General features: G+C 42.7%; 1 protein-coding gene across 1 annotated transcript in view; it reads right to left on the bottom strand.

The window, feature by feature from the left end:
- Positions 1-18,921, bottom strand: part of SPIDR (scaffold protein involved in DNA repair) — a 783,664-nt gene that overhangs the window by 725,847 nt on the left and 38,896 nt on the right. The window contains exons 2-5 of the mRNA XM_077270463.1: positions 18,315-18,470; positions 17,111-17,180; positions 10,410-10,595; positions 8,032-8,201 (exon numbers count right to left, since the gene is read on the bottom strand). Of these exons, the coding sequence (XP_077126578.1) occupies positions 8,032-8,201; positions 10,410-10,595; positions 17,111-17,180; positions 18,315-18,470 (582 nt within the window). The remainder of the gene's footprint in view (positions 1-8,031; positions 8,202-10,409; positions 10,596-17,110; positions 17,181-18,314; positions 18,471-18,921) is intronic.

Genomic DNA, 18,921 nt, shown 5'->3' with positions numbered 1-18,921 from the left:
AGTGACAGGTTCTCTGTAATGGTGTTGCAGCCTCTGTGGCCTTTCAGTAAAGGTGTGTATATACGGACAGACCATGGGACACTTGGATTGCACACAGGTGGACTCCATTTACTAAGCATGTGACTAATTACTTGCACCAGAAATTTTAAGGGACTTCATAGCAAAAGGGGTGAATACATATGCATATGCCAATTGTTAGTTAATTGATAGCTAAAAGCATCACACACAAATCAGATTACAAAAATATTTAAAAACACAGGTTGTAATGTAGCAAAATAGGTAAACAGCCAAGGGGGTGAATACTTTCGCAAGCCACTGTACACACATACATATACACACATTTAACCAACATCAGTTACCAGAAAGCAATCTAAAATGTAAAATACACTTATAATTTGAAATCTGTCAATATTTGTAATTGCTTCTCTGTTGGGTTCCGATATATTTATTTGCTAGCCAGCCGCCATCTCAGGGAGGGAGGAGCCTCTGGCAAGAGCAAATGGCACTGCTTTTTTCGCGGTGGAACATATAAATTTAGATAAACTGGATTTTTTTTCGCCTGGTAGGACTGAATATGTTTGTCAAGTGTAAATAAAATAACTATAAGGGCTCATCCGCATGTATGCACGGTCTGAGTGCTATCCGTAAAAAAAAAAGTTGTCCATCTTTCAAAGAATAAGCTATTATGAAGAAACGAACATTTTTAACAAGTTGACAAAAAGAGGACAACTGAAAGCGCTACAACTCCTGGTGGTATGTGGATCATTAGTGGAAAGCTAAGATACTATGTACAAATTTAATTTAAGACACTTATATGACCTAAAAGCTGTTTCTTGAGATTAGCAATGGAGCACTGCTGCCCTCTGCTGGTTATATTTACACACTTCATTATATTCACCTCGTCTGGTAGAACACATAGTAAATATCTCAGGATTTCAGACTCGATATCCAGGGATTACACTATCTATCTATCTACACACTGATTGCTGTATTTGGTAAAATATTAGTTTTGTCTAGATGATGCTACTGCTTTCCTAATATAAGTGACGTACAATATAATTTTACAATGTAATTATATTATCATGACTTGGATTTTACTTTTTTTTCCATTTTCATAGGAAGAAAGAATTGTCCAGGACGCCAAAGTCCCAAGGATCCATTCTGTTCTATCATGAGTTAGAAGTAAAGCTCAACTTTTCTGCATGTGTAAACTGAAAGCATGCATCACTAAAAATGTCTGGTTTTAAGCAGAAATTCTGTACCTAGAAAATAACAATTTGGAGCATTTTTATAAAAACTGACAAATTAGGCCAACCCCACTTATTGGGAGTGCCAAGGTCTGTGTATAGACAACATATTCCAGATTTGCTGATAGTCTCATGACCATAAAGCGACACTGATAAACGTATGGATTCAAGTCTGGAAATCGTGGATTGTACACCGACCTTGTAACCCGAACATGTTTAGCTGACCTTAGTGACAGTTTTGAGTGGGCAGAAATAATGTACGGTAACTTGCGATTATGCCTGATATTTACACAACTGCCTCCCTTAGCACTGCATACCATCATAATACCCAAATCATTAGCAACACTCCGTTCGTTACGTAAGTCCTACAGCTTTTAAGGGAACAAGCCATCAGAATAAACTGGTAATGCAGTGTTATTAGATCCCTTGTTGTGAAATTGGATTTTGGGCTCCCCCGGTGGCCACTGGTGGAATTGAACTGGTGTGCATCATCCCCTCTGTTCACCTGTTTCCATCAGGATGTGGGAGTCGCTATTTAACCTTGCTCCTCTGTCACTTCCATGCCGGTCAACATTGTAATCAGAAGCCTTTCTGTGCATGTTCCTGCTGCTAGACAACTCCCAGTTAAGTTGGACTTTAGTCCTCGTTTGTTTTTGCATTTTGTTCCAGTTCACAGCTGTAGTTTCGTTTCTGTGTCTGGAAAGCTCTTGTGATCTGAAATTGCCACTCTGATGTTATGAGTTAATACTAGAGTCTTAAAGTAATTTCAGGATGGTATTTTGATAGGGTTTTCAGCTGACCATGAAAGTGCCCTTTCTGTCTTCCTGCTATCTAGTAAGCGGACCTCAATTTTGCTAAACCTATTTTCATACTACGTTTGTCATTTCATCTAAAATCACCGCCAATATATGTGGGGGCCTCTGTCTGCCTATCGGGGAAATTTCTCTAGAGGTGAGCCAGGACTATATTTTCCTCTGCCAGGATTAGTTAGTCCTCCGGCCGGCGCTGGGCGTCTAGGGATAAAAACGTAGGCAACGCTACCCGGCTACTGTTAGTTGTGCGGCAGGTTTAGTTCATGGTCAGTTTAGTTTCCATCCTTCCAAGAGCTAGTACTCATGTTTGCTGGGCTATGTTCTCTTGCCATTGAGAACCATAACAGTTTGACCGGCCACAAAGGGTTAAATTAATTGACAGAGAAAGGAGAGAAAAGAGAAGTCTGCTGAAGATTTTTTTTTTTTTTTTTTTTCCTTCCCTTCAGTTCTGAGTGTGCTTGTAATTGAATCTCTTGCAAGTCTGCCTATATTGCAGCCTTTCTCTCTCTCTCTCTCCTTCTAATCCTGGAATGGCTCTCTGTTCACCTGTTTAAAATGGATATTCAGAGTTTAGCTGCAGGTTTGAATAATCTCACCACGAAAGTTCAAAATTTACAAGATTTTGTTGTTCATGTTCCTATATCTGAACCTAGAATTCCTTTGCCTGAATTTTTCTCGGGGAATAGATCTTGCTTTCAAAATTTCAAAAATAATTACAAGTTGTTTTTGTCCCTGAAATCTCGCTCTGCTGGAGATCCTGCTCAGCAGGTCAGGATTGTGATTTCCTTGCTCCGGGGCGACCCTCAGGATTGGGCTTTTGCATTGGCTCCAGGGGATCCTGCGTTGCTCAATGTGGATGCGTTTTTTCTGGCCTTGGGGTTGCTTTATGAGGAACCTCAGTTAGAGCTTCAGGCGGAAAAGGCCTTGATGTCCCTATCTCAGGGGCAAGACGAAGCTGAAATATACTGCCAGAAATTCCGCAAATGGGCTGTGCTTACTCAGTGGAATGAGTGCGCCCTGGCGGCGAATTTCAGAGAGGGTCTCTCTGATGCCATTAAGGATGTTATGGTGGGGTTCCCTGTGCCTGCGGGTCTGAATGAGTCCATGACAATGGCTATCCAGATCGATAGGCGTCTGCGGGAGCGCAAACCTGTGCACCATTTGGCGGTGTCTACTGAGAAGACGCCAGAGAATATGCAATGTGATAGAATTCTGTCCAGAAGTGAATTTAAGACGAAAAAATGGGTTGTGCTTCTATTGCGGTGATTCAACTCATGTTATATCGGCATGCTCTAAGCGTACTAGGAGGCTTGATAAGTCTGTTTCAATTGGCACTTTACAGTCTAAGTTTATTCTATCTGTGACCCTGATTTGTTCTTTATCATCTATTACCGCGGATGCCTATGTCGACTCTGGCGCCGCTTTGAGTCTTATGGATTGGTCCTTTGCCAAACGCTGTGGGTATGATTTGGAGCCTCTTGAAACTCCTATACCCCTGAAGGGGATTGACTCCACCCCATTGGCTAGTAATAAACCACAATACTGGACACAAGTAACTATGCGGATTAATCCGGATCATCAGGAGATTATTCGCTTTCTTGTGCTGTATAACCTACATGATGTGTTGGTGCTTGGATTGCCATGGCTGCAATCTCATAACCCAGTCCTTGACTGGAAAGCTATGTCTGTGTTAAGCTGGGGATGTAAGGGGACGCATGGGGACGTACCTGTGGTTTCCATTTCATCATCTATTCCCTCTGAGATTCCTGAATTCTTGACTGAATATCGTGACGTTTTTGAAGAACCTAAGCTTGGTTCATTACCTCCGCACCGGGAGTGCGATTGTGCCATAGATTTGATTCCGGGTAGTAAATACCCTAAGGGTCGTTTATTTAATCTGTCTGTGCCTGAACATGCTGCTATGCGAGAATATATAAAGGAGTCCCTGGAAAAGGGACATATTCGTCCTTCGTCATCTCCCTTAGGAGCCGGTTTTTTCTTTGTGGCTAAGAAAGATGGCTCTTTGAGACCGTGTATTGATTATCGGCTTTTGAATAAAATCACGGTTAAATATCAATATCCGTTGCCACTGCTGACTGATTTGTTTGCTCGCATAAAGGGGGCCAAGTGGTTCTCTAAGATAGATCTCCGTGGGGCGTATAATTTGGTGCGAATTAAGCAGGGGGATGAGTGGAAGACCGCATTTAATACGCCCGAGGGCCACTTTGAGTATTTGGTGATGCCTTTTGGTCTTTCAAATGCCCCTTCAGTCTTTCAGTCCTTTATGCATGACATTTTCCGTGATTATTTGGATAAATTTATGATTGTGTATCTGGATGATATTTTGATTTTTTCGGATGACTGGGACTCTCATGTCCAGCAGGTCAGGAGGGTTTTTCAGGTTTTGCGGTCTAATTCCTTGTGTGTGAAGGGTTCTAAGTGCGTTTTTGGGGTTCAAAAGATTTCCTTTTTGGGATATATTTTTTCCCCCTCTTCCATCGAGATGGATCCTGTCAAGGTTCAGGCTATTTGTGATTGGACGCAACCCTCTTCTCTTAAGAGTCTTCAGAAATTTTTGGGCTTTGCTAACTTTTATCGTCGATTTATTGCTGGTTTTTCTGATGTTGTTAAACCATTGACTGATTTGACTAAGAAGGGTGCTGATGTTGCTGATTGGTCCCCTGCTGCTGTGGAGGCCTTTCGGGAGCTTAAGCGCCGCTTTTCTTCCGCCCCTGTGTTGCGTCAGCCTGATGTTGCTCTTCCTTTTCAGGTTGAGGTCGACGCTTCTGAAATCGGAGCTGGGGCAGTTTTGTCGCAGAGAAGTTCCGATTGTTCCGTGATGAGACCTTGTGCCTTTTTCTCGCGTAAATTTTCGCCCGCCGAGCGGAATTATGATGTTGGGAATCGGGAGCTTTTGGCCATGAAGTGGGCTTTTGAGGAGTGGCGTCATTGGCTTGAGGGGGCTAGACATCAGGTGGTGGTATTGACTGACCACAAAAATCTAATTTATCTTGAGTCCGCCAGACGCCTGAATCCTAGACAGGCGCGCTGGTCGTTGTTTTTCTCTCGGTTTAATTTTGTGGTGTCCTACCTGCCGGGTTCTAAGAATGTTAAGGCGGATGCCCTTTCTAGGAGTTTTGAGCCTGACTCCCCTGGTAACTCTGAACCTACAGGTATCCTTAAGGATGGAGTGATATTGTCTGCCGTTTCTCCAGACCTGCGGCGGGCCTTGCAGGAGTTTCAGGCGGATAGACCTGATCGTTGCCCACCTGGTAGACTGTTTGTTCCTGATGATTGGACCAGTAGAGTCATTTCTGAGGTTCATTCTTCTGCGTTGACAGGTCATCCTGGAATCTTTGGTACCAGGGATTTGGTGGCAAGGTCCTTCTGGTGGCCTTCCCTGTCTCGAGATGTGCGAGGCTTTGTGCAGTCTTGTGACGTTTGTGCTCGGGCCAAGCCTTGTTGTTCTCGGGCTAGTGGATTGTTGTTGCCCTTGCCTATCCCGAAGAGGCCCTGGACGCACATCTCGATGGATTTTATTTCGGATCTTCCTGTTTCTCAGAAGATGTCTGTCATCTGGGTGGTGTGTGACCGTTTCTCTAAGATGGTCCATTTGGTTCCCCTGCCTAAGTTGCCTTCTTCTTCCGAGTTGGTTCCTCTGTTTTTTCAAAATGTGGTCCGTTTGCATGGTATTCCGGAGAATATCGTTTCTGACAGAGGAACCCAATTCGTGTCTAGATTTTGGCGAGCATTCTGTGCTAGGATGGGCATAGATTTGTCTTTCTCGTCTGCTTTCCATCCTCAGACAAATGGCCAGACCGAGCGGACGAATCAGACCTTGGAGACATATTTGAGGTGTTTTGTGTCTGCAGATCAGGATGATTGGGTTGCTTTTTTGCCTTTAGCGGAGTTTGCCCTCAATAATCGGGCCAGCTCTGCCACCTTGGTGTCTCCTTTTTTCTGTAATTCGGGGTTTCATCCTCGATTTTCTTCTGGTCAGGTTGAATCTTCGGATTGTCCTGGAGTGGATGCTGTGGTGGAGAGGTTGCATCAGATTTGGGGGCAGGTAGTGGACAATTTGAAGTTGTCCCAGGAGAAGACTCAGCTTTTTGCCAACCGCCGGCGTCGGGTTGGTCCTCGGCTTTGTGTTGGGGACTTGGTGTGGTTGTCTTCTCGTTTTGTCCCTATGAGGGTTTCTTCTCCTAAGTTTAAGCCTCGGTTCATCGGCCCGTACAAGATATTGGAGATTCTTAACCCTGTGTCCTTCCGTTTGGACCTCCCTGCATCTTTTTCTATTCATAATGTTTTTCATCGGTCATTGTTGCGCAGGTATGAGGTACCGGTTGTGCCTTCCGTTGAGCCTCCTGCTCCGGTGTTGGTTGAGGGCGAGTTGGAGTACGTTGTGGAAAAAATCTTGGACTCCCGTGTTTCCAGACGGAAACTCCAGTATCTGGTCAAATGGAAGGGATACGGTCAGGAGGATAATTCTTGGGTGACTGCCTCTGATGTTCATGCCTCCGATCTGGTCCGTGCCTTTCATAGGGCTCATCCTGATCGCCCTGGTGGTTCTGGTGAGGGTTCGGTGCCCCCTCCTTGAGGGGGGGGTACTGTTGTGAAATTGGATTTTGGGCTCCCCCGGTGGCCACTGGTGGAATTGAACTGGTGTGCATCATCCCCTCTGTTCACCTGTTTCCATCAGGATGTGGGAGTCGCTATTTAACCTTGCTCCTCTGTCACTTCCATGCCGGTCAACATTGTAATCAGAAGCCTTTCTGTGCATGTTCCTGCTGCTAGACAACTCCCAGTTAAGTTGGACTTTAGTCCTCGTTTGTTTTTGCATTTTGTTCCAGTTCACAGCTGTAGTTTCGTTTCTGTGTCTGGAAAGCTCTTGTGATCTGAAATTGCCACTCTGATGTTATGAGTTAATACTAGAGTCTTAAAGTAATTTCAGGATGGTATTTTGATAGGGTTTTCAGCTGACCATGAAAGTGCCCTTTCTGTCTTCCTGCTATCTAGTAAGCGGACCTCAATTTTGCTAAACCTATTTTCATACTACGTTTGTCATTTCATCTAAAATCACCGCCAATATATGTGGGGGCCTCTGTCTGCCTATCGGGGAAATTTCTCTAGAGGTGAGCCAGGACTATATTTTCCTCTGCCAGGATTAGTTAGTCCTCCGGCCGGCGCTGGGCGTCTAGGGATAAAAACGTAGGCAACGCTACCCGGCTACTGTTAGTTGTGCGGCAGGTTTAGTTCATGGTCAGTTTAGTTTCCATCCTTCCAAGAGCTAGTACTCATGTTTGCTGGGCTATGTTCTCTTGCCATTGAGAACCATAACAATCCCTGTTCTCCAATGGGAGAAGGTCACAGATGTGAAAACAGCACATATCAAGAATTAATGGTAATTACCTTGGGTATGCCACTTTTGTACAATGGGAAAACCCCTATAACATCCATGACATACAGCCTTCTAAGCTGAATCGTAAAGCATGCTCCATAAAGTATGAGAAAGTATGACTGGTATGTATAAATATTTACATAGTATGAATCTATCAAGGCAAAATACCACTTGTACAGCTATTCGGTGCAATTATACACATGCTATAAGCTAAGGATCTGTAGGGAACATTCACATGTTGTGGTTGAGCAGCGCATTTGAAAACCATGCTGTTTGCCATTAATTGCCACAGTTATAAGATGTAATTTTTGGCAGCTCAATTTTTATAGGTAAATCAGAATTTAAAAAAACAACAACCGATGTTTAACTTCTGAAAATCATATGGCCGATAATTGCATTTACCCAAGTCGGCCATAGCAGCATGCAGGGTTCAAATGTGTTTGTCAAACAGACTTCAACCAGGTGTCAATGTTCCCTTGGTGTTATAAAGCTGACCGGCAGTGCATGCGTAAGTAATGACTGTGTATTAGGCAGAAGCTCCAAGATTTTCACAAATGAAAAAAGCAGAACTTACTTTCAAAGCTTGGACATCATTCTGTGTCCCGGAAATGAACATGTCACTGGGCACTGACTCAGAGTCTGAGATCTCAACCTCACTGTCCGCAGCTTCAGACACACTGCCCACTCCGTACCCACACTCCAGGTCACTGTCATCTTGCCAGTCAGTAATCTGAGGGTCATCACCTGTGGTGGAAAAAAATACAGACAAAGAAGTAGAAAAGCATTTTGCAATGTCAGCATAATGCAATTTTATAAAGTCGCCCAAGTTTACACAAATATATTGGCTATGTCTACATTGTAGGCCCTGCTAACACTGCATCTGTGGCTCCATCAGGAGGATGAGTCTGGGTTCTATCTTTCTATACAGGAACAGTGGTGATAGTGCAGCTCTATTTTCCTATGGAAACAATGACCTCCGTGGTGGGACCTGGTGAACGACTTTATCATTCAATAGAGTCGGTTAGATACCGGACGTGTTTGTCGTGCAACAGATCTGACACAGTGACGTGGCTTCAATTAGAAGCAAAAGCCAAATAGCTGATGTGAACATAGTATGAATGTGTTAGATTAAGGTGGCTGTCTGCTACTGGACAACCCCCCATTATTCAGCACTATGAAAAAATACTGTGTACTTAACTCCCGGACTGGTACTGTTCCTCCAATTACAGAGCTGCATTCCCTGATGGCCACGTGACAAACAATAACACGTGACCACTACAGCCAATCAACATCCACTGAATGGCTGTAAAAGTCATGTGATGAGACCTCTGGCGCACAAGAGTACATAGTGCTGAAATCAGAGGAGCGGCACTGGTTCTCGAGGTAAAGTATACTTGCATACTTTTTTAATATTTCTGCATGCAATGATAATGCTTTATTTTCATCAGAGACAATTCCTTCCAGAATGAGTCTCACTATCGGCAAACAGCCGTTATAGCTGAAAATGACATTTTCCTTGCAGCACCAGTTGCAGTGTAGTATTACCAGAGAGGGCCATCTAATACAAAGACTGCACAGCCAACCAGAACAGGAGCCACTTCTATAGAGCAGCTCTATATTCTGGCTTTAATGTAGGGGTCTCAGTAGAATATATGGTCAGGGTTATCTGGACTAGGCAACCCTTTTAAAGGGAATCTGTCACCTCATTTTGCCGCTATAAACTGTGGCCACTGCCATTAGGGGCTTATCTACATCATTCTGTAATGCTGTAGATAAGGCCCCGATGTAACCTGAAAGATAAGAAAAACAAGTTCGATTATACTCACCCAGGGACGGTCCGGTCCGATGGGCGTCGCGGTCCGGGTCCAGCGCCTCCCATCTTCATGCGAAGACGTCCTCTTCCTTGCTTCTGTCGCGGCTCCTGCGCAGGCGTACTGATTTGCCCTGTTGAGGTAAGAGCAAAGTACTGCAGTGAGCAGGCGCAGGGAAAGGTCCGAGAAGCCCAGCGCCTGCACACTGCAGTACTTTACGCTGCCCTCAACAGGGCAAATCAGTACACCTGCGCCGGAGCCGCAACAGAAGCAAGAAGGATGACAACATCGTATGAAGATGGAAGGCGCCGGACCCAAACCTGCGATGCCCATTGGACCCAAACCGAACCGGACCGCCCCTGGGTGAGTTTAATATAACTAGTTTTTCTTATCTTTCAGGTTACATCGGGGGCTTATCTACAGCATTACAGAATGATGTAGATAAGCCCCTGATGCCGGTGGCCACAGTTCTAGCGGCAAAATGAGTTGTGACAGATTCCCTTTAATCTTTACAAATCTTTAAATTTTATGATCATGTGTTAACAGTTTGCACGATTTTCAACTACTAAACATATCTTTCATTATTTAAGAGTCTGTTTGGGATCATTTATACTGGAATCACATATGATCATGTACAACCTGCATATAGATCAAAAAATATGAAAGCAAGAAACCACTGTCCTTTACTACATCATCATTGCAGGGCACCTTACACATCGGCCATTAGTTTGACCTACAGAGAGGGCTATGGAGTCAGAGTCAGAGCCCATTTTGGTGGAGTGGGTATCATGGAAATTGAGGAGTCGGAGGTTTGGCTTACCGACTCCACAGCCCTGCCTACAGGCATCTATCCCATAAACAGAGTAACTATTTCGGCCGAGAGCTCCTGCTTTCTCCATGAGAGAGCCTTCACCAGGAATCACTGATGGCGGCTTATCTCCAAGAGAACAAAGTGATCGGCAGTCCAAAATGGGACATTCCAGATCAACATCTATCCTGATAACTAGTTGTCCAGGGCTCCTATAGACAATAGACTGTTAGCCAAACTTGTTATCGGTGGGTTCGGTCGATAGTATAATATGTATGGGGGCTTCAGATATAATATGGAAAAAGTGACGTCCAACTGAGAAGAGATACTTACCTCCACTTGACCTGTCGTTAGAAAAAGAGATTTGTATGTCTTGCGACCTGCATACACTCTGTGGGGAAACAGCTGCAATATCAGGCTGTGAAATTGTCTTGCTACTGCCATCATTTGACAAGTCGTTATCACTGGAACTCCAAACTATTTCAGAAGGATCTTTTAGACTCTCATCAGCTGAAGTTTCTGTAACACAAAAACTTTTAATGTATTCCTTATCTTAAAGGATTGCACCTATTAAAAAAAAAAAAGAGAAAAAGAAAGTGTAACACATATCATCCTTTGGCAATTACAGAGGTTGAGAGTAGTCACTCAGACCTGCAGTAATTATCAAATTACCAGGCTACCATCTTTAACCCCTTCATGACTGCAGCTTTTTTCGTTTTTGCTTTTTCATTTTTTGCTCCTCTTCTTCCCAGAGCCATAACTTTTTTTATTTTTCTGTCAATATGGCCACGTGAGGGCTTTTTTTGTGGGACGAGTTGTACTTTTGAACACCATGGGTTTTAACATATCTTGTACTGGAAAACAGGAAAAAAATTCCAAGTGCGGTGAAATTGCTAAAAAAGGGCAATTCCACAGTTGCTTTTTGTTTGGCGTCTTTGCTAGGTTCACTAAATGCTAAAACTGTCCTGCCATTATGATTGTCCAGGTCATTACAAGTTCATAGACACCAAACATGTCTATGTTATTTCTTATCTAAGAGGTGAAAAAAAAAATCTAAACTTTGTTAAAAAAAATAAAAAATAAAATTGAGCTATTTTCCAATACCCATAGCGTCTCCATTTTTTTGTGATCTCTGGTTAGGTGAGAGCTTATTTTTTGCGCGCTGAGCTGACGTTTTTAATGATACCATTTTAGTGCAGATACGATCTTTTGATTGCCTGTTATTGCATTTTAATGCAATGTCGCGGCGACCCAAAAAAACGTAATTCTGGTGTTTTGCCTTATTTTCTCGCTACGCAATCAGGTTAATCTTTTTTTTATTGATAGATCGGGCGATTCTGAAAGCGGTAATACCAAATATGTGTATGATTGATTTTTAATTTTTATTTTATTTTGAATAGGGCGAAAGGGGGGTGATTTGAACTTTTATAATTTTTTTTGTATTTTTACAAAAAAAAAAAAATTCACTCTTGGCATACTTCAATAGTCTCCCAGGGAGACTAGAAGCTGCCAAAACCCAAACGGCTCTCCCACATGTAGAAGAATACCTGACTTGCTATGAGTGCCAACCACCGGGTGATGCTCATAGCAATCTGTCATGCCAACGCATCGGTAACCCGCGATCACGTGACAGGGGGTCACCGATGGGTGGATTTCCAGCGCGATTGCCGGAAATGCATGTTAAATGCCGCTGTCAGCATTTGACAGAGCTATTTAATGGGTTAACAGCTGCAGGAGGATTGCGATTCCTCCTGCAGCTGTTAGCCGCACATGTCAGCTGAAATATTAATAAAAGCAAAGGTATCCAAAATGGAAGCTGAATTGTAAAAGCAAATTTGCTAAATAAATAATCAGAGAATAAAAGCTACCATATGTATCGGATAGTCATAAAAAAGAGAACAATCGGGAATTGCCAAATAACAAAGAAGAAAGAAAACCGACCAAAAAGTCCAAAGTATATATTATTTTATTAATTACATACGATTAAAAAAATAAAAAATAAAAATAAAAAAATTTAAAAATAAAAAATAAAAAAAGATCAGCTGTCATGTGCTGGAAAAGGTGCAGGCTCGTCGCCAAAGCCCGCACCAAACAGGGGGAGGCGGCCAATGACGGATAAATCTGTCATTAGTCGTAAAGGGGTTAAAAAAAAAATGGATTGATTATATGAATCAAATTTTACTGAGGTTGCTGGTCTAAAACAACAAGTCTGCAATCACTAGGTGACTGCAGACTTGTGAACTGTCACATTCCACACACTGCGAGTTGTGACGATTCTCCGGCATCAGCGCCAGAAACAGTGGTTATGTCACCACAAATATACGATATGTATACTACTGGTCACCATCTAACTGGATGGTTTCCAGCCTCGCTCAATACACTGGCACTGACCAAGGTCAAGTCAGTCTAGTCGGATTGCACACATGTGGTCGCATGACTGCAGTTGCCAACACTGATGAATGTGCGTAGTGCGCGATTTGACAATTCTCATAGGGTGACTGCACAACTGTCGCTTTAGAGCGGACAACCAGTTTGAAGAAAAGAATGGACAGTCACTATGATCATTATAGCCTACGGTATGGGTCTCAAACACACAGCACGCAATTTCTTTTGGTCCTAAGCCAGGGACATGGCAAACTGGGTAGAAGAGGAGTATCTGCTCCCAGGAGAGGTCCTCCGACAGGTGTCCAACCTGAATGCCTGCTGAGCGGCCACAGTCCAGCATTACACCTGTAAAAGTGTAGGTGTGCTTGCTGAAGTAACATCATGCCACGCCTGGGGCTACTTCTGCCTGGAGGATCTCCACACGTGTGCCAGTCATACAGAAGCAAGATAGCACTTTGTGGGTGACAGCAGAGTCCCTGATACGTAATCATATCTCCAGGTGTGTGTATATGTATTTGGAATTGTATGTGTAAGTGTATCTAAGCTGTGCATGTAAGGCTGCTTTCACACTAGCGTCGGCACGGGGCGGTCGCTATGCGTCGGCCCGACACGCGTTGTGAAAGTGATGCCCGACGTGGGCAGCGGAAGCAGTCTTACGACGCATCCGCTGCCCCATTGTAAGGTCCGGGGAGGAGGGGGCAAATGACGCGCAAAAAAAGTTACATGTAACTTTTTTTGTGCCGACGGTCCGCCAAAACACGACGCAACCGTCGCACGACGGTTGCGACGTGTGGCCATATGTCGTTAATGTAAATCTATGGGGGAAAAAAGCATCCTGCGGACAACTTTGCAGGATGCGTTCTTTCTCCTAAACGATGCATTGGGACGTACAGCAAACAACGCTAGTGTGAAAGTAGCCTAATTGTGTATACTGGGGTGTATCAGTGTAGATAAAGGTATATATGTATTATAAAAGGGGCTTACGAAAAAGTCCAAACAAGATTATATTGTACCCATAAAATCAAACATTGTATTGAAAAGCATAAAATATAAGCTTGCAAGTATATCCAGTATATAGTGACTGAATCTTTGTGATTTCAGCTCTGCAGGCTACTATTTTGGATTTAAAATGAAACAGCTGAGAGGCAATTGAAGTGTAGACCTTTAGATTTAAATAAAGGAGCTGAGCAAAAACATGCTGTGAAAAGTTTGGAAACTGCAACCACTTATCTACAAAGCCTCCTCATTTCAGAGGCTCAAAAGTAACTGGACAAATTAAGTTTAGACCAAAAAAAAAAAAACACCAGTATACAGGCAGAGATGCTTACCTGTCCAAGGCCCCCAACAATTGCACTAACCAAGGTGCAGCGGGCTCAAGTTAAGATGGCAAATACACAGGTGCAATAATACCGATAAGGCCTGTTTCACACGTCAGTGGCTCCGGTACGTGTGGTGACAGTTTCCTCACGTACCGGAGACACTGACTCACGTAGACACATTAAAATAAATGTGTCTTTGCACATGTCAGCGTGTTTTCACAGACCGTGTGTCCGTTTGCAAAACACGGAGACATGTCAGTGTTCGTGGGAACGCACGGATCACACGGACCCATTAAAGTCAATGGGTCCGTGTAAACACGTATCGCACACGGATGCTGTCATAGGGGTGGAGCCGCATATTCATCCCTGTAATGAGCGGTATCACGTGACCGCTCACACAGGACAAGCTGCTGGCGCTGAGAGGAAGCATCGCGGGAGCTGGGTGAGTATTTTAATGCCAGCGGGCGGGCGCACAGGGGGTGGGAGGAGGGAGGTGACCAGGAACTTTATTTTAAACACAAATTAAAAAAAACTTGACTTTTCATTCCTTCTCTCCAGCGAATGCTGCTGGGGAGAAGGAATGAATGCCGGCTTCAGCACCACACGCAAGGGGGACAGTGCTTAACTCTAGCGCTGTCTCCTGCACGGTCCGTGTGGTCCTCAGTCGGCACACGGCTGCCGCACGTGTGCCACACTTATGTGCCACGTGAGCACACGGACACGGATAACTCCGGTACCGGAATTATCTGGACGTGTGAGACTGGCCTAAGGCAGCCACCCTACAATCAGGAATTGGCCGCTTGGTGCACCTGTGCAAACAAATAGTCTGTATGTGGCGTGTTCACACAGGAATGCAAAGTATATGGCTCAAAGCCTATTGATGACGCCATGTAGCGGGCTCACCATAATGCATCCTGTGTGAACAGAGGCCACAGTGTACAGAGCTTGTAGGGTGGCTGCCTTATTGGTATTATTGCACTTGTGTATTTGCCATCTTAACTTGGGTCCGCTGCACCTTGGTTAGTGCAATTGTTGGAGGCCTTGGACAGGTAAGCATCTCTGCTTGTATACTGGTGTTTTTTTTGTCTAGAATAGTGGAGGTCTTTCCTCTTATGGTGTTTTTTTAGACAAATTAAATTTACCATAAATAAAATGTTCATTCTTAAAACTTTGTAGTGAATCCTTTGCAGATAATGACTGACTGAAGTCTAGAAGCCATGAATGTCACCAAATGATGGGTTTCCTCCATTGTGATGCTTTACCAGGCCTTTATTTACCGTAGCTGAATTGAGTTGTTGCTTGTTTGTGGGTCTTTCGTTTTGGCTTAAGCATGTGAAATGCTGCTCGATGAGGTTGAGATCTGCTGATTGACTCAGCCATTGCAGAATATTTTACTTCTTTGCCTTAAAAAACTCATGGATTGCTTTCACAGTATGTTTTGGGTCACTGTCCATCGGTAATGTGAAGCATCGTCCAATCAACCTTGCTGCATTTGGTTGAAAGTAGTGCCCTGTACACTTCAGAATTCATCCAGCTGCTTCTATCTTCAGTCACATCACCAATAAACACTAGAGACCCAGTGCCATTGGAAGCCATACATGCCCATTCCATCACACTGCCTTCGCCATGTTTTACAGAGGATGTGGTGTGGAAGAGGAGCTACAGTGGCTTGCAAAAGAATTCACCCCTTGACATTTTTTGTGTTTTGCTACCTCACAACCTGGAATTTCACATTTTTTTTTTAGTTTCAATATGTTTATTTGAACCTTTTCAACATAACATAGACAATCCTCCATACATAAAGTAAAGGTGAGTTATTAAAAGATATAACAATTACTGAATGAAGGATTCAATTAAACAAGGGGTATACCAGACATATAACAGTACAAGTACATCACAAACAAAGGGGAAGAACATCAGGACGGGGGTTCCATAACTGATATCTTAATGAACAATGGCTACAGGTCAATGAGCGATATTATACATTGAGATCATCACCTAGGCGATCAGGAAGCCTGAATGTACGCAACTATACCAAATTATAATGTGTAGGGGCCCAGGTCTAGGGGCCACCAGACTGACCGGGAAGTGCATAAGTCTTAAGGAGGGCCATTCCGCAGTGTGTGCAGTTATTAAATGACATCAGATTACCTTTGTATATCCTATTAAGGAGAGAGTTTAAGAGCCTGAGTCAGGAGTGCACCGGGATCAAGCTCAAGCCAGGGGTTCCAAATTTGTTCACATTTTTCTTAAGGTTTTCATCAGTTCATCTAAAGAACATGCCTACAACTGTGAACATTTGTTTGTTTGTTTTTATTGTGAAGCAAGTAACAAATAGGACAAAATAACTGAAAACTTCAGTGTGCATATCTATTGAGTACTTTGCAGAGCCTCCTTTTGTAGCAGTTACAGCTGTAAGTCGCTTTGGATAAGTCTCTATGAGCCTTCCACATCTTGCCACTGGGATTTTTGTCCATTCCTCAAAGCAAAACTGCTCCAGCTCCTTCAAGTTAGATTGTTTCCTTTGGTGAACAGAAAACTTCAGGTCTGACCACAGTTTCTCAATTGGATTAAGGTCTGGGCTTTAACTAGGCCACTCCAAAACATTTACACGTTTTCCCTTAAACCACTCGAGTGTTGCTTTAGCAGTATGCTTTAGGTCATTGTCTTGTTAGAAGGTGAACCTCCGTCATAGTCTCAAATCACTGCCAGACTGAAACAGGTTTTGCTCAAGAATATCCCTGTATTTTGCACCACCCATTTTCCCCTCAACTTGGATCATTTTCTCTGCCGCCGAAAAAAATCCCCACAACATGATGCTGCCACAACCATGTTTCACTGTGGGGATGATGCTCTTGGGGTGATGAGCTGTGTTGGTTTGGTGCCATACATAACGTTTACGTTTGTGTGCAAAAAGTTCAATTTTGGTTTCATCTAACGTCATCACCTTCTTTCATACATTTGGGGAGTCTCCCACCAGTGCTGTGGAGTCGGAATAAAATGGAACGATTCAGACTCCTAAATATATAATAAATTGGGTACAGGACTACAATGCAGGTTTTGCTGTAAATTTTTTCATAAGAATTTGGGAAAGTTATGGAATGTCCAGGCTGAGAATTCTGGTGGTCGGCCCCCTTTTGGCAGGTTGTTGTGGTATGATGTTTCTATTTGATGATAATGGATTTGATGGTGCTCCTAGGGATCATCAGAGATTGGGAATTTTTTTTTGCTGTACATTAACAATAAGGATACATTTACTGTGCTTTGGGAAAAATAATGCGATTTGTGAGAATAACCTTTTAAAAAGTAAGTAGTTTAAGTTTCAATTACCTTCATCAAATTCAAATGAGTTGGCCAAGAGCTGAACATTTTTCGTTTTTCTTTCAGATGATCTGAGTGACTATCAAACAAAAAAAAAAGCATGAAAATGTAAAATTGAATAAATATCTGCATGCCTTTTCAGATAATGTTACCCACATTATTAGCGCCTGCCTTATTCACCCATACTGGTACAATTTTGGTAGCTACATTAAAAATATTTTGGGATAGTCGTAAACCCCATTAACATTTCCTTTTTCCTTGCATTCTGCACAAGCCCAGTAAAGCTACTGGCAAACATGTCACATATTTCCAAACGCTCCCATTCGACTAACAGTCTGGTATATATTTTTTGTCTACATACATAACTAAAAACATGCAGAGCTCAGTACGGTAAGTAAAAAATATGTTCTTTATAGAAATATGAGTACCCAGTTCAGAACCGAGCCGTTTACATCTGTGTTCCTGAGCAGTCACATTTGCAGTTTACAGAGCTGTAAAACATTTTCTTATTCAAATAATTGTTGCTTTTTTCCGTGTCACATGGGGGCTTTATTTTTCTGTTATTTTCACACTCTAATCTTATATTTTTGATGATATCAAGCGATATTGGTGTAAGTATAAAAGGAAATAAGTGTTTGTTTTCACGACTAAGTTTTATAATTTGTTCCCATTTCTATAAATTATTTTTCAAATATCCAACATTTTTTTTATTTTTCATTTACAGGGGCAGAGCTAGTAACAACAATTTGTATTGGCATTAGATTATTTATTTTTTACCTACTTTTTATTTATTTTTAATTTATTTCACATATTGTGCCACCAATAAGGCCATAGATCTTTGGGGGGCATTTCAACATTTAAATATGTCTTGTTTTTATCTGATTTTCTTTGTAACTGGGACTAGTATACTAATCCCAGTTCAGGTGGAAAAGAAGAGCCGACTAGGTATCCTAGGACCCAGCAGCTCATGCTCCCAATGTAAGGAGATGGACCAGCTGCCGTGCTCCCCCTGAAGACATCAATGCTACTGTGGTGTAGAATGTCAATAATGTTTTGTTCTTGATATATTTCATTGTTGTAACAATTGTAATTCCCCTGTAGATATCAATTCTAGGTGCTCATAAGTCACTATTAAAAAAAAATTGTTTTATGTTGAAAGACACACACAGACATTACAGTAGTAATCACATGAAAAAAAAAATGGAAAGCATACCTTTTCAGCCTGACAACCATCAAATCCTTCAGCACATCGCATCCATGCTTTAGTAAGGGACTCGGGCATCAAGTTAGGCTTTGCTGAGGATTTTTTGCCATCATGACCTAATTCATCAGGAAAAACTGCATGAATCTTATCTGATGTCCGTTTCCCCTATAAGACAAACATTACATTTTGGGTTATTTGCATTAATTACTGGATTAACACTGGGAACATAAATGCTGAAAATAAGTCCTTTACCCCTTCACCCCGAAGCCTGTTTTCACCTTCCTGACCAGGCCACAGATGTGTCACAGAACCTTATATCATTCTATGGTGAAACAATAATAATTACACTATCACAAAAATGTTGTTTTAGCCCCAGATTTTACATTTCACAGGGTTTTCATTTTCACAGGGTGGGGGGGGGGGGGGGGGGATATCAGTAAAAGAGGCACCAAAATTTGATTCATAATTTCAGCTGAACGTGGAAATACCCCATATTTGGCTGTACAGTACTGCTTAGCCATATGGCGAAACTCGGGAGGGACGGAGTGCTAAATGATCCCATCTTGGAAATTACACCCCTTTGGGAATTTATCTACTAGTGTATTGATGATTTTGA

The sequence above is a fragment of the Ranitomeya variabilis genome, chromosome 6, assembly GCF_051348905.1.
Source record: "Ranitomeya variabilis isolate aRanVar5 chromosome 6, aRanVar5.hap1, whole genome shotgun sequence".
Lineage (NCBI taxonomy): Eukaryota > Metazoa > Chordata > Amphibia > Anura > Dendrobatidae > Ranitomeya > Ranitomeya variabilis.
The sequence above is the reverse complement of the archived record's forward strand: the minus strand, read 5'-3'. Positions and strand labels throughout refer to the sequence as shown.